The sequence below is a fragment of the Ruditapes philippinarum genome, unplaced genomic scaffold (genome assembly GCF_026571515.1).
Source record: "Ruditapes philippinarum isolate M1 unplaced genomic scaffold, ASM2657151v2 ctg390_1_1_1_1, whole genome shotgun sequence".
NCBI classification, from domain to species: domain Eukaryota; kingdom Metazoa; phylum Mollusca; class Bivalvia; order Venerida; family Veneridae; genus Ruditapes; species Ruditapes philippinarum.
In genome coordinates, this window is record NW_026855788.1 from 160,741 (window position 1) to 177,618 (window position 16,878).

Sequence of the window (16,878 nt, forward strand, 5' to 3'; positions counted from 1 at the left end):
GTTGTGGTTAAAATCTGTGAAAATGTTGAATATTATAAGATTATCTGTAAGGAAGATTATTAAGATGTAATGCTGATAGATTTTATACATCTGGCATGTAGTTTTTGTATGAGGACCATTATTTTGAAAAGCTTGGATAACAACCCTTTGTTATTATCTCATAAATTTTATTTGATAATTCTTTACGTATTGTTAACCTGTGCCTGTTGACTAAACAAAAACGCGGAATTATTATAGCCTATGGAACTTGCAGACCAGGGACGAAAAAGTATTTGGCTTCCGTATTTACACTCGTCATTTTAACTTCCCGTAACTTTCTCGTGTGCTTGTTTTACAAGCAATTTCGGTCTTATTAGGAAATCATACGGCCATTATTGATTGCAGGCTGTCCAAAATGGCAGCCTTTAGTGATAAAATACTCAAGTGTTTTATTTCTATGTTTAGCCGTGTACTTGTGCAAATAGGCTTTCAAGCACAATGGGAGATTTTAGGATCAATTGGCGAAGCAAAATATTGCCTCCTAGACTTGGGCAAATGAAAAACAATTTGATCTTTATTTGTTCACCAAATATTTATTTTGGAATAAGAATACCAGCTTTGTTTGGATAAGATGTTTAATCAACATTTCATGAAAACAGGGTCAGTCGTAGATTATTTTAGAAATTTAATGCTTTTGAAATATATGAAAATTTGAGCTGTTATTTGAATAGGAGTAATCTTGACATTGGAAAAAAAATGTGTAAATTAAATAAAATGTGGCAAACTCTACTTGGTGAAAATAGAATTTTGTTTGAACTTTATTCTTTATAATTCGTTTACATTTTTCGTTCACCTACAGCGAAATTTGCCGGTCATGATTTATCTGTCTATATAACTTTTTGGGCCCATCTGTCTATAAATACATCTTTTACAATTGCCATGGCAACCTCAATTATTTTAATAAAATTTTAAGATTTTGTCTGGAAGAAAAATTGAAGTATTTTTTTAAAGCTCTCGTAAAATCTCCCATTGTTTAAAAAATTGAAACAGAAATATCACTTTAAAGAAAAATTAAACTTTGTTTTAAAGGCATTCAAATTTTTTTTCTTTTTTTATTGGAAGCTCGCCGAGAGTATAAACTGCATATTGCAGCTTCTGTTGAAATCCATTTATTATGAGACAAACGAGCGAGACAATAATCGTGAATTCTTTTGATGACCTTTAACCTGTCACAGAACTCATTAATATTCATAATTTGATGAGCATGTATTGTGATTTCCCGATGGATGAGTTGCCATTTCTCTGCTATAGACAGTCATGCCTCTAGTGATTGCGAGGAAAATTGTGTATTCTTTATTCCTTCAACAAACTTATTGGTCTCTCCTTGCGGCTGTCTCTGAAGAGTTTATTACTTCATACACGTCTGTGGATATTATCAGATTCTCCGTGACCTTTCAAGGTCGTGGAATATCAGTCGTAGTGATTGATACGTTTTGATTGATTATTGAACAAGGGTGTTACTATATGGTTGACCAGGTCTTATATTATAGAGGGTTGTAATCTTGTGCTGATTAAAAGTTCATTGCTGACAGAGAGATTGGCGCAAACTCCTCACTTACATCAGAGGGAATTAACACTGAGATATTGGTTGACTTGATGGAAATGAGTTTTATGCTTGTTTGAAATACGAGTTTTCTATGGTATCTACTGTAGTTACGTGCGTCATCTTTTCTTTAAGAAACTTTTATGTTCAGAAAGAAAGATCTGGTTACGTTGCCAAAACATCTTCCGACACAACTTTTCATTGAATGAGTTACAACAAGTTTGATGCAATAAAAGTGTTGTAGATAACGTTTGTCTGTTTATTTTAACTTAAACTAATTATTGGTACAGTTTGAGCGTCTAGTCGTCAGTATCGCCTCTTCACAATCGTCATCATCTGCAGTATCATTTGTGCACTGGACTGTTTAATTTGTATCATCGGTCATATAGCATATCTTCATTTCACTCCGTAATCATTTCCTAAAATATATCGAGAATAAAAGAAAACCTCCGCACAAAATCAATCGCAATAGATAAGTCTCTTCATTGCTTTTTAAAAGAATACGGAAAAAAAAAAGCAACCTCTGCGATATCTTAGAAGAGAAAAAAAAAACGTAGCTGGAATCAAGGAACAGGGAAAAGATATCTATTAATAAATCTCTCTTCCAGTTTGATTCACTATTGATTTCAAATCCAAATCATATTAGAAATTGTAATGCATTTGTGTTAGATTTCCAGCTGATTAGCCGGAGTCGGGCTTGCTTTACGATGACGACGATAGTCAGAGAATTAATTGCATCAATTTAAGACGGCAGCGCTGACAAAGGATAGAGAGTCGCAATGTTAAAGCGTGCCCTGACATTCAATACCAAGATTTTTACTCTTGTACAAGGGAATATTATCCTTTTATTGGATCTTCCGAGAGTATCGAAATATGGTTGAATGATGCTGTTGTTTTGAAAATACTATTTTTTTTGTACTTTTCAATTTGTTCGTGATTTTTTTTGTTTTGTTTTTTGTTTGTTATTTTTTTACCTGCCGTGTCATGTAAACTGTAGTAAGAAATGGAGTGGAAATCTATTTTTTTCCTTTGTAAAAGTTTTTTTAACATCAAAATATAGAAAGCAAGCTGCGTACATATTTGTCATGCAATGTAAAAAAAAAACAAGGTTTTATGAAATATAAAAAAAACGTTATGTTATGGGAGTGAATTTATTTTGACATTATAATAAGCAGTTTTAAAAGTCAGACTATTATAAGATTATTAAGTCTTGTCATTAGATGAATAAAATTTACATAAAATCATCGTCATTGTTATCATGTAATTATAACATAGCGTCAGTTTTATTGTTTTCTCCAATGGTAGTTTAGAACTGCTTATAAATATCGCATAGAATGGGTCTTTTCTTTAAAAGATTTCTTAACATTTCCTGTATGTTTGTCATTTTGTTGCATACAAGCGATAGAAATTAATGTAATGTTAACAAAATAGATATGAAAATTGTAATGTAAATATAAGTACTATAATTGAACTGTTACTGTGATAATAGGAGGTAATTTAGTCACAGTATGACTATGGCTATATATTATTTTAGTGAAGTAGTTCAACAAGGGCGTTGTGTTGAACTCACTGTTTCAAGTAATTTGAGTCTGAGATTTTGTTGTTAAAGATTCATGACTCATTTGCTCACTAGCCCCCTAAAAAACACAATTATCCACCTTATAATGTCCCGAAACTAAACCCTTCAATGTCCCAAAACCCAACTGCCCAACCATGCAATGTCCAAAAACTCAACCAGCCAACCATACAACATCCCAAAACCCAAATGCCTTATAGTATCTCTCAAAATTCTGACACTCCGTATGATTGAGTGAAAAAAATTATCTATATATATCATTGTAAAATCATAAACATTAATTTGTACTAGTATTTTTATGTTTTTTTTCATCTTGTAAATATGCACAGCTGATGTAAAACAATGTTTTTCTTTTGTCATTTCAGACTGAAATTGCGAAGAGATTAAATGCAATTTGTGCTCAAGTGATACCGTTCCTGTCCCAAGAGGTAACTTAACATTACATAATCAATACGAGCTCGGCAAACAATAACAAGTTGTAATCTACTGCACTTATTATTCATTCTTTAATATTTTTAGTCTCATAAATTCATAATTTACGTTCAGTAGTATTAATTGGGGGGGAATGTTTAAATTTTAATGGTACTTTGATATGCAAAACGTATGGTTACATGGGGGAAATGTGTAAAACAGAAACATGTTTGAAACGATTTTTTGCCTTTTGATTGAACACAATGTCAATATTGATGTTCTTTTGTATGAAAAAATATTATTTTTGTTTAAATCTCCCGAGTGCCTTTGACAACAATGGCAGACCCATAGAGGCTGGCCCAGCTGGCACATCTGTGCCATCTTAATATTAACTGCTTAATTTTCATTTATAGTTTTTAGCTCGACTATTCGATAAGAATAAGTAGAGCTATTGCAGTCACCCGAGCGTCGGCGTCGGCGTAACCACTTATGTTAAAGTTTTTGTAATAGTTCAAATATTTTCAAAGTCCATTGACATATGGCTTTGAAACTTTGCACACTTGTTCACCATCATGACCCCAATCTGTAGACAGGAGGAGGTAACTCTATCAAGCATTTTGACAGAATTATGCCCCTTTTTCGACTTAGAATTTACGTTAAAGTTTTTGTAATAGTTCAAATATTTTCAAAGTCCATTGACATATGGCTTTGAAACTTTGCACACTTTTCACCATCATGACCCCAACCTGTAGACAGGAGGAGGTAACTCTTTCAAGCATTTTGACAGAATAATGCCCCTTTTTCGACTTAGAATTTACGTTAAAGTTTTTGTAATAGTTCAAATATTTTCAAAGTCCATTGACATATGGCTTTGAAACTTTGCACACTTGTTCACCATCATGACCCCAACCTGTAGACAGGAGGAGGTAACTCTATCAAGCATTTTGACAGAATTATGCCCCTTTTTCAACTTAGAATTTACGTTAAAGTTTTTGTAATAGTTCAAATATTTTCAAAGTCCATTTTCATATGGCTTTGAAACTTTGCATACTTTTTCACCATCATGACCCCAACCTGTAGACAGGAGGAGGTAACTCTTTCAAGCATTTTGACAGAATTATGCCCCTTTTTCGACTTAGAATTTACGTTAAAGTTTTTGTAATAGTTCAAATATTTTCAAAGTCCATTGACATATGGCTTTGAAACTTTGCACACTTGTTCACCATCATGACCCCAACCTGTAGACAGGAGGAGGTAACTCTATCAAGCATTTTGACAGAATTATGCCCCTTTTTCGACTTAGAATTTACGTTAAAGTTTTTGTAATAGTTCAAATATTTTCAAAGTCCATTGACATATGGCTTTGAAACTTTGCACACTTGTTCACCATCATGACCCCAACCTGTAGACAGGAGGAGGTAACGCTATCAAGCATTTTGACAGAATTATGCCCCTTTTTCGACTTAGAATTTACGTTAAAGTTTTTGTAATAGTTCAAATATTTTCAAAGTCCACATTGACATATGGCTTTGAAACTTTGCACACTTGTTAACCATCATGACCCCAACCTGTAAACAGGAGGAGGTAACTGTATCAAGCATTTTTTTTTACTATCAAGCACTAAGAATAGTCGAGCGTTGCTGTCCTACCGACAGCTCTTGTTAATAACTTTACTTCTTTAGGGTTGGCATGTAACTGTTCCAATTTCATAACTTAACGTCCCTTTAAGTTGGCAGTGGAACTGTTCCAATGTCATAACTTAACATCCCTTTATGATGGCAGTGAACCAATTTCATTTCTTAACATCCCTTTTATTTGTCAGTGAACTGTTACATTTCATCACTTAGTAAAACAATCTAGTCATTTAAGTCTACCCTCTCATTTCATTTCTTAATACCCCTGTAAATAAGCATTGGGCTGTTCCATTTACAGGGCAGGACTAGTCCATTTTGAAAAATCAGTGAATCTGGGGGGGGGGGGCAATGATAACAAATGCTGGAACAGTTAAATGAACAGAAGTCATCATCTCGGCTTTCTTATGAAACTGTTGATAATAAAGTACCCAAGGGTCCCTCTCTTTTACTGGTGTATTGATTTAACAATATTCAAGTCTTATAAAGAATATTGTCCTCGCTGTGCTGGAATCTAGAGTCACAGAGAAAGGCAAATAGAATAATCTAAAGAAAAGAGTGATATTTAGCCCAAAGAAGTCCATGGGATCGTCTGCTAGGGTTGTCTTTTTGTGTAAATATGTACTTACTTTGTACTATGTATTTGATAGGTTAGGAATAATCCAAATATTATTCTAGTCTCTACCGTTTTGGACTCCTCACCCTCCAAAAATAACCCTTTAATGTAGAGAAGACACTCACCATGTTGAGGCTATATCCTTTTAAAGAAATGGAAAATCGAATTTTAGTCGTCCCTTTTAGATATCGTCATTTTTGGAACATTCCATTGTCAGTTTAAGGGAAATAAGGATGATAAGTTAAAGCTGGTCTGTCCGGTTCTATACGGTACCCGTTTTATACTGGTGGCAAAGGCTTCTGACTTTGGATTCCAGTAAGGTGCAGGTTAAATTGGACAGTTACCATATTATCACAATGATGTGAACATGCACGCATATGTTTTTCTTTCAGCACCAACAACAGGTGGCAGCGGCCGTGGAACGAGCCAAACAAGTAACAATGACAGAACTGAATGCTATTATAGGGGTATGTTATCTTGTTTTGAAGTTCATATGAAATTTTCTTGGTAAAATTTCTCATTTTTACAGGCAGTCAAATTCTGTGGCAATAATAAATACACGTTTCATATATATTGGTAAATAGTATCTTTGATATATATATATGCATGTAGATAGTGAAATCTCTTCTTAAAATGGAATAAAAATTAGAAGTATAATACATTTCCCTTCTGATATTCTCTGCCTCGACTACATGGCACAACATGTGAACAGGTTTCCTGTAACTCCTGAGGGAATGTGATAGTTGTAGCATAAACATTTATAGCAGGTTGTGATTAGTTTACTGTAACATATTTCTTTCAAAGAGAGAAAACCTTTGTACAGATTTTGTAAATTCAGATGTAACTAGGGTCAAGGTCACAAATATTAAGGTCAATCATTGTTTTAAGATTGCATAGTTTAAAGATTGCATATTAACTGACTGAGTTGTCTGTGTCCATTGGTGTCACTGTTTTGATGCCACTGTACACATGTCTGTCAGCTAAAGGGAGAGCATCAGATTGATAATCTCTGGGGTTGCTGTTTTGAACCTTGGGCAAGGCATAATTTCTCCATGACAATTGATGTCGGACATTGAGTCAAATAGTCATGCTATCATTTAGTATTGTTTAAAGATTTTGTTTTGAATTCTATGAAACTTTATCTTTTTATATCTTTTTCTTCTGTTTTCTGTTAATCATAGCAACAGATGCAGGCACAGCATCTACCACATGCAGCACATGCCCCACCCATCCCTATGGGACCACACCCAGCAGGATTACAGCCCCCAGGGCTTCCTGTTTCTAGTGCAGCAGGAATGGGCCTCCTTGCTCTGGGACCCGGCTATGCCCAACAGCATGTCAGTTCTCTAAAAGAAGACAAAGGTAAGCCAGAAACCAGTATAGATATAAATTAGGAATTTTTTTAGGATTCTTTATTTTTTATTATTTTTAAAAATTTTAACGTAACTCTAGAGCATGTCTGTATTGTACATTTGTACTTCCCTCCCGATATTGGGGTTTAAACCAATCACTGTAGTAGTCCTTGAACTTAGAAAATGGATTTAAGATGATGCGAAGATGAACCTTTAAAAAATAATTTGATATTTATCCAATTCATTTAAAATTGTTTTACTTTACCTTAATAACATTCAACTTGGCTGATTGAATATAACCGTTGTTGTTTTTTTTCCCCTTCTTAATTCAAACATTTTTTTCTTTCTATCTTTCGGGCATATTGAAATGTTGTAATTATGAAAGGAGAAGAACACTTTAGGCTGAATGAGGGAAAACATTTCTTAGCGATTGCTTTGGCATTTTAGAGGGGTCTTACATAGGAGAAGTGTTCTCTGGCAACAGATCTGTCGTTTCTATCTAATATTTTCTAAAAATGGATCTTATCAGCTCTAGGAAATGTTGTTACCATGAAGTGGCATCAGTGTTCAGTCTTTCTATGATGTTTGTGAAATATTTTCAAAAGTTACGTATCATTTTTGGTAAAAAAAATTGGGCCCTATTCCCCTCTTCTTAAAAGTAGGGTTTCTTGTTAATGGAGCAAAATGCGTCCATGCAAAAATGAATGATGAATAGACATATTTCTATTAAAATGATTTCTGCTTGTGCATTTTTGTTAACAATTAAAGCACAAGAAAATGCAGTTGTTTTTTTTTTAAACCAGAAAATGTAAAACGAAAATTTATAAGTTTAATTGAAGTGTAACTGAATTAGCACAGTTATAACTTGTATTAATTAATTTTCCCCTTTAAAAGGGACCAAGTGTTCATTCCTTAAAATAAAAAACAAAACAATTTTTTTTTTTTAAATTCCATTGAAAAGTTACAGAGAAAAAGTTGATTCTGTTACAAAATATATGATACAAAGCAAATTGTAGTATGTTTTGATAGGATAGACTTGCTAATATGAATTTAATGATAGATTATTTTTTTCTCAGAAATTTGTAATTTAATGATAGATTATTTTTTTCTCAGAAATTTGTTAAAATAACAAGGGATCAGTTTCATACAAATTAACAATACTGTAAATGTTATTATCGACAAGGTAAAAGCTGTTGATTATACATCAAGAAATAAGCCTGTTGATTCTTTCTGAGCTTTTCGGAGGCAACACAGGCTTGTTAAGTATACTAAATCAGAACAGTCGCAAAGCCTTTTTCTCAGTGTGTCTTAAATCTGTGGTTCAATCAATTAATGTAATGTACATAATAATGTAACGTACATAATGAGCTGCGTTAATAATTTTACAAAGCAATGTGTTCATTTTCGAAAGTAACATGTTAACATATGAGACGGAAAATTACAATATCTATATCGTCCCAGTATCTGTGACTGCTGTAAGTTCAGATGCCTTAACACTTAATCTTCCTGTAACCAAAAATGATATAGTCTATGCTACCAATATAGTGACTTTTATATTTTGATATTGAAATCCCAGAAATTTCAATTTGTTCCAAATTCAAAGCAAGGTAAACTTATTACACACATTTAATAGGTAAAGATTTGTAAAGTGTATAAAGCAATATATCTGGTTAAGAAATTATGGTTTAAATTTTAAAAAGGATGCTTGTACGAAAAGTAAAATTATATGTCGCCTTATAAGGGAATGGCCCATGCACAAAGTCATTGCTAAATGGTTAAAACCCTACTTGAAATAGTAGCATAATATTTTGTTTCAGAATATGTTTTTCTTTTCACTTACAATATTCATGTTTGTGAAATAATAAGAGACATTTTATGCTACAACTCTTTCGAGAATCGGTCTTAAGATTATGGAAACAATATAATTTTACTGTTGATAAATTTTATAAGATACAGCTTTTACCCTTTAAAAACATTATAAAAAAAACCTATTAGGAAGCCTACCAGTGCAGAGAGTCATATGTTCCACTCTGGTGCCTGCCCATTAGCTGAAAAAAAAATGCATGGACAGGCATCTCGAATATTTAGTCGATGAAATAAAAATCTAGAAAGTTAATTTGAGATAACGTTATTAAAAAAAAAATTAATAAAAAAAAAATTTGTAGAAGAAAAATTGTTTGAATTACCATTATATAAACTTTGAGCTGCTGAAAATACATGTAAGGGACTAGTCCATTTTCCATTTTCAAACTGTCAAAGCTATTCAGCCAACAGTATAGAGCCTGGTCACACTGCATGGAAGTACAGGTTGGCCCGGCTCAATACTGGTGGCCCTCTGCCCAATTTCGGGTTCCAGTAGATTTAAGGGCTAAATATGATACACTCATTGGACACTGCATTTCTAGCTGAAATGATGACATTTTTTGTTCGGAGAAAGCATGCCTGAATTTCTGTAAATAATATGTTGATTTTCTGTAAGCTTAATTCCTTTGTAGTCTCCTGTTTATTATTTATGCATATTTGTTTTCGTAATTATTTAAGGAAGGGCAATTATGCCATAACTATATCTAGCGGTGTGACAGTTTAATAGAAAAGACAACATTATGCTCAGTAAATTAGCTGATTGTTACTAAATGTTATGTTTAATCCCGTCTAGGTTCACCCAATGGGTCGTCGGCTCTTCGCAGGTCCATGTACCCATGGTCAGAAGTTAAGTACCAACATAGTTCACCATTTTATCTAGCTCACAAACTAACCTGATGGCCAGAATAACACCCTAACACCTCTACTGCTTTATATTTCCTTGTGCCACTTTTGTTCATGTTAATTCATTAGGGTTGATTGCTGCAGGTGGAGTTGCTATCTCACCAGGCATCAATGATTGATAGGTAATATCAACAATTTTATCCATAGTTGATATCAGCTTTGCAATATTATCATCATGTGAATTGTAATTCTATCATGATGAATTTTATTCATAGTTGATATCAATACTATCATATTAGTTTATCTAGAGTTGATATCAAAATCGCAATACAATCATATCAGATTATTCATACTTGATTTCACTATTGCTTTAATTATGGTTTGTCTGTAATAAATATATTATTTTTGCAATAATGATAGTTTATTCATAGTTGATAAGTTTATTCATAGTTGATATCAATATTTCAATACTATCATATCAGTTTATCCATAGTTGATATCAATATTTCAATACTATCATATCAGTTTATCCTTAGTTGATATCAATATTTCAATACTATCATATCAGTTTATCCATAGTTGATATCAATATTTCAATACTATCATATCAGTTTATCCATAGTTGATATCAATATTTCAATACTATCATATCAGTTTATCCATATTAGATATCAATATTTCAGAACTATCATATTAGTTTATCCATAGTTGATATCAATATTGCAATACTACCATATTAGTTTAACCATAGTAGATATCAATATTTCAATTCTATCATCAGTTTATCCATAGTTGATATCAATATTGCAATACTATTGTATCAGTTTATCCATAGTTGATATCAATATTGCAATACTATTGTATCAGGTTATCCATAGTTGATATTAATATTTCAATACTATCATCAGTTTATCCATAGTTGATATCAATTTATCCATAGTTGATATCACTATTACAATACTATTATTAACTTTAATAATATTTCGTCTGTATTTAATAAATTATCATTGCAATAACAATAGTTTATCCATATCATATCACCATTGCAATACTGTCATTAACTATAAAGATATTTTATTCATAGTTAAAATTGCCAATACTGTAATAATAGTTTATACTACCATAGTTTATAGATAGTTGATATCACCCTTGAAATGCTATCTGTGTAAGAATGAATGAAATGAAATGATGTAGTATTTAAACTAGGGGTGTATCATATCAAATTATTACGCAACATCCTATGATATAAGAAAATATATTTCTATTTAATTGACCAAATATAAACTTGTAAACATATAAGGTTTCACAAGTATTATTTTGACACAAAAATATTGATTGTTGGGTTTTTCTATCAAGTAATGAGAACTTTGAGTCTCGTGCAATCACTATTTTGTCCTTATTTATCCAAACAGTGCAAGACTACAAGCTTCATTAATGTATTCTTATTAGACGGGTTAAAAAGCACAATTATCAAAAAACCGTATTTCTTTGAAGTCAAGCGTTTACAAAAGATTCTGAAGCTGTTGCCAGTTAAATGACTTTATATAGGCTTGTTGAACATGCTAATGTTTCCACCAATTAAAGATTTACACTAAATCAAATCTTCAAAGAGGTCCGGTTTTGATTACAGTGTCTTTAAAATTCTTTCAAGTTAAAGAGGAGTTCTGTATTGTGAAGTAACATGAACAATAGGTTTAGGAATGGTGATGGGTTTTCGTATCGAATGTATGGTGGTGGTTTTTTGCTGCCTTTTTTTGCAATGATAGATATGGCTAATATTTTAATGTTTGCGTGCTTGTAGCTGAGTACTAATTTAGTTAAACAAGCATTTACTAAATTTATTAGATATGAATGTATTGATTTAATGAAAGATTTAATTAATGTTTCTTGTTCTATCACGTTTCCTTGCGCATTACTGATAATGTTATTTAGTTGAAAACAGCTTGTGGCTGAGGGGTAGTCTCTAAAGATTGAGGCATCAGAATTGCAGCCACCGTTAATCCCTGCGTGATCGTAAGAGGGCCACTAAATGGGTTCAAATTACTGGAGTCTATGCATCTCTTAGCTCCAGCAGGTGAGGTGGTTTTGAACCCTGGTGTTGCTTTAAGTTTGTAACACCGTAGGTAAGTCAAACTCGCCTTTCCTGTTTTGGCGCCATATGACCTAAATTGTGTTGGTGAACACCGTTAAACCAAACCAAATAAAGCTAAGTTTATTTCAAGCTTGATTGTGAAACTAACGACAAATTATATAAATCATTTTTGAGTCTAAATCATTACTACTACCATTGTGACATTTAGGGAGACTTGGTCATGGCCAGAGTATGGCTCAAACCTGCAATCTCTCAGTTGAGCAGAATACGCCTGAAAATGTGTAAATTTATTATCAACCTACAATGTCCGAGGCCTGCACAGAATGTGTACTGACCAATGAAAATCCTAAGATCGGAGACAAATCTCTTAAAATGTTTTATAACCTTGAGGTCAAGTGCATAAAGCAATATATCGGCTGGTGGCAGTTAACAAAATTATTGTTTTAATTAAAAAAAATATATATATATATCGGCACTTCTAAAACACCTGTTTGTAAAAAAAAACATTTGTATCTTTCCTTACACACAAATGGCACATTCAGGAAATTATAACTAAAGGGTTAAAACCCTACTTAAGATAGCAGCATTATATTTTGTTCCGTAAATTTTTGTATGTTTACGTACAGTATTCATGTGTGTTAAAGAACACAAGACTTCTTTCAAGAAGCGACTATAAGATTATGGAACCATTTACTGTTTATAAATTTTATAGAAAAATAATTTTATTATATATTTATTGCTTTATATCCTTGTAACTATTAGGCTAATGCTCTCCTTGATATTATTTGATATTGTAAAAGTAGGACTGTAGTGGCATTCATAACATGGTATTTTAGAAGACATGATTCCTAAAATTATATTTTAATTGTGACCGGTGTGACTCATTTTGTTAGAGGGATAACTAATTGGGTAAACCCCGTAAGACACAAACCCTGTATGACATACCCTGTAATAATCAAAGCCTGCAAGATATAAACACTGCTAGATACAAACACTGTAATACTCAAACTTTGTAATACTCAAACTCTGCCTGACACAAACACTGCAAGATACAAACCATGCAAGACACAAACCCTGTAATACTCAAACTCTGCCTGACACAAACACTGCAAGACACAAACCATGCAAAACACAAACCCTGTAATACTCAAACTCTGTCTGACACAAACCCTACAAGATACAAACCCTGCAAGACACAAACTCTGCAAGATACAAACCCTGCAAGATACAAACCCTGCAAGACACAAACACTGCAAGATACAAACCCTGGAATATTCAAAGCCTGCAAGACACAAACCCTGTAATACTCAAACACTGTATGATACAAACCCTGCAAGACACAAACCCTGCAATACTCAAAGCCTGCAAGACACAAACACTGCAAGACACAAACCCTGCAAGAGACAAATTCTGTTATACTCCGAGCCTGCAAGACACAAACACTGTCAGGCACAAAGTCTGTAATACACAAACTGTGTAATATGCAAATCCTTTAATACAGAAACCCAATTAATAACCAATCACTTTTCCTTGCTCATGACTGAAATAATATACAAAGGCGGCATCTGGGGTCCACCTTGGTTGAAAAGTCTCCATTTGACCTTGACATTGACAGTCTAACCAGTTATGTTTTCAGTAATAAAAATTGTACTTTAACAGAGTTGGACAAAACTAACCCTAAATTGCTGAAGTTTTACTTATTACTATTCCACTCTGTGTTCAGTATTACAATATAACGTGATAGGAGGTTTCATGAATAGTAAATAAGACAGGGGATGTTTAAATTTGAATTTGCTAGTTAACATCGCTAGTGGGGGGCTGTTTAGATTGTAACTTAGATGCTAGAATAGATGCATGAAAACATGTTGTGTATATTTGTTCTTACATTATCTTTTATTTACTAATCTCTCATTTCCATGTTAATATGTTTTCTCTTATTGCGAACTCTTGGAAAAGATTTTTTTATTATTGTAAGATAGTAAATCATTGTCGTGAATTTTAATCATTAAAGGAATTTCAACGTTTTTTGATGCTGGAGGAACAGGATTTTATATACTCTGATTCCAATTTTGTGTTTTTGAAACAAGAAAATAAAAATCACTGAAAAGGGGTGAAGTTTTTCATGTGACTGATGCATACATTAAGGTCAGTGGCCCTATCTAAAATGCAATGTCATGCTGCGAGGAAAAAACGGGAATGTAAAAATGATGGTTGTTAAGTCTTTATGTAATAATTAAGATTAGTAAAATGAACCTATTAGCACGTGCAACAGATTGTTGTACATCTATTAATGGTGGCTGTAATATGTACATAAAGTTAATGATGTTTTATTTTTTGTTTACAGGTGAAGACAAACATGTGAGTACACTCGTTTTTTTATCATTCATTCTTTATGCTGTACTGATATCTCTGCCTATACAGCCCAGTGATATCTGAGTGTCGAACAGGCTACTTGTTTGTTTATTATGAAGATAGTGTCTGTTTGTTTTAAGGAGTTTAAGATTAAATATTACGGACAAAACATGGTGAAAGAAGTAGTTGTTGTTGTTGCATTGGTTTATTGAAATAGGTAGGTGATCTTGATTGACCTCGCTTAGCTCAATGGGAATAGTGTCGTAGTTATAATCCAGGGGCCACTGGTTCGATCCTGGAGTGCGGCGAAATTTCTCTAAAACAGTTGATCTCGGACATTGTGTCTAATGGTCATTTGTCTCCTTTTGCTTATTCAAAAAGCATGTGATGTGGGATTTGTAGTGGATCACTTGTGAATTACTGGTTAGTTGTCCAAGAAAACCAGTTAAGTCGACTGATTGCACAGATTTATCCAATCATGTGTTAAAATCGGTGTAAGAACCAAACAGACATTTATGTTACAGTTATGATGGGGTTCTGAATGTCTTTAGCGATGAATTCATTCAATCATTTCCTGTGAGAATGAATTGGTTTAAAAGCGGAAGTCTGGGAATGGTCAGGTTCAGTTTCCGATGTTAATAAGGTTGATAATTTTTCTCTGTGTGTGTTGAACAGCAATATTTCAGACACTTTGCTTGAAATAGTTGCTTTTGTGCAGCAAATGGGTAGAAATACAAAAGTTTTGAAGCAAGTTGGTAGAAAGTACTAATGTTTTTTTTTTTAACAAATGGGTAGAAAGTACAAATGATTTTGGTACGAATGGGTAGAAAGTATGACTGTTTTTGGCAGCAAATTGGTAGAAAGTATGAATGATTTTGGCAGAAAATAGGTAGAAAGTATAGGAGAATGGTAAAACGTATTACTTTTGGGTATCTGCTGGGTAGTAGTACTAATGGCTGTTCACTCCAGATCACTACATTCTGAATGCTGTCAGTTTAAATTCAGATATCCAACAAACTTTAAGAACATTGATGGTCCCACAAGTTATTCAACATTTGTTTCAAAAAGAAAATACAAATGAAAAGCTATGCTCTGTTAATGTAATGGTCAGTGACTGCATGGCTGTAGAAGAACAGTGGCAAGATTAAGAGTTACATTAAGTCTTATTACACGATAATGTCTAAAAATGGATTACGCTGTACGACAAAAAAAAAAAAAGATAAAAATTTAATGCATTGTAATTCGGTGATCGAGAGGAGATTTGAAGCATTTCAATTGATTGGATTGGTCATGGTCAGGTGATTAAGGCCGCATTAACTTTCCGTAAATACCTCGACCAATATTTATTGAATTAACGGAGGGATTACGGTAATGCTGAAAAATGAGGGTGCATTGATAGGGAAAAGCTACAGTGTTATAAGCTCCTTTACTGAATTAATTCTAATCTCTAATAGCATGGCTTGATCCCACGCTGCATACTTGCCTTTTAGTAGTTATTGGAAAGGTTTTTTGTTTTGTTTTTCAACGAAGCCGATGTTTCAAGTCTATTTCGGTACAGGCTCGGATGTAGTTTTCTCTCCTGTTTAAGCGTGCAGAATGTTCGTAATTTAGTTACGTTCAAATTAACTTTGTGATTTTAGATTTATTTGTTTGTTTATATTTTTTTTATGGAAAACTTTATAATCAGCTTTTATTAATTTGTGGCAAAAAAAAAATGTGGGAGAGAAAGTTTTTACCGTAGCTGATTTTGAAAATTAAGATGTTTTTGTTTTGTTATCGTTTTTGGTTTAAAGTGAAGTGGTAAGATGAAATTATTTTGTTAAATAAAGGACCAAGTTATGTCGAAGAGCTCTAAAGGGAGATAATGAATATTTATTAAAAGGTGGGAGGCGAGGGTTTGCCAGGCAACTCGATGTTGTGTATCAAGTATCTATTGTTCCGCAGATCAGTGGGTACATTGTTATGTTAATCACTTCTCCTCTCGAAAAATCGTATTTTTTTCTCTCGCGCTAATAACGTAAATCTTGTCATAAAACGTCTTTTAGGGGAGACTTTCTAAAACGGACACTTACGAACACTTCAGAGTGCATATATTGAGAGTAAATTGAGCAAACTTTGAAACTTGAATGGCATGTTTAGACGTTAGGAAAAAGATTGTTTACACACCGCTGAATTTATGAATGTGTGAATTTATGCCAGGTGCTTGGTATTGGTTGTATAAAAATCTGTGGGTATCAAATTCTGTCTATAGCTTTGCATTATTTGTCAAAATGTTTGCTCTCGACTTTGAAAGCAATCTATTTTTTTTTTTCCGTTGAATGAGTTCCGGAGATAATGGCCTTTCAAACTATTTTGTACAAAAAGGAAGATAGTGACTGTTTGTGCTATGATGGAAAGCTTTTTAGTCGTGAGCAGGTTGAAACGAAATTTACAAATAAAGAAGATCATTATTTTTTTCGTAACATAAAAAGTAGTGCTGAAGGGACATGTCTTAAGGTGCAAGTTAAACTGTTTTTTTATCATTATTAAGAATAAATGTTTTCATTAGTCAGCAATTATG

General features: G+C 33.0%; 1 protein-coding gene across 1 annotated transcript in view; it reads left to right on the top strand.

The window, feature by feature from the left end:
- Positions 1 to 16,878, top strand: part of LOC132744386 (transducin-like enhancer protein 3-B) — a 67,589-nt gene that overhangs the window by 20,529 nt on the left and 30,182 nt on the right. Inside the window, exons 5-8 of the mRNA XM_060733103.1 lie at positions 3,524 to 3,586; positions 6,209 to 6,283; positions 6,998 to 7,178; positions 14,311 to 14,324. Coding sequence (XP_060589086.1) covers positions 3,524 to 3,586; positions 6,209 to 6,283; positions 6,998 to 7,178; positions 14,311 to 14,324 — 333 coding nt within the window. The remainder of the gene's footprint in view (positions 1 to 3,523; positions 3,587 to 6,208; positions 6,284 to 6,997; positions 7,179 to 14,310; positions 14,325 to 16,878) is intronic.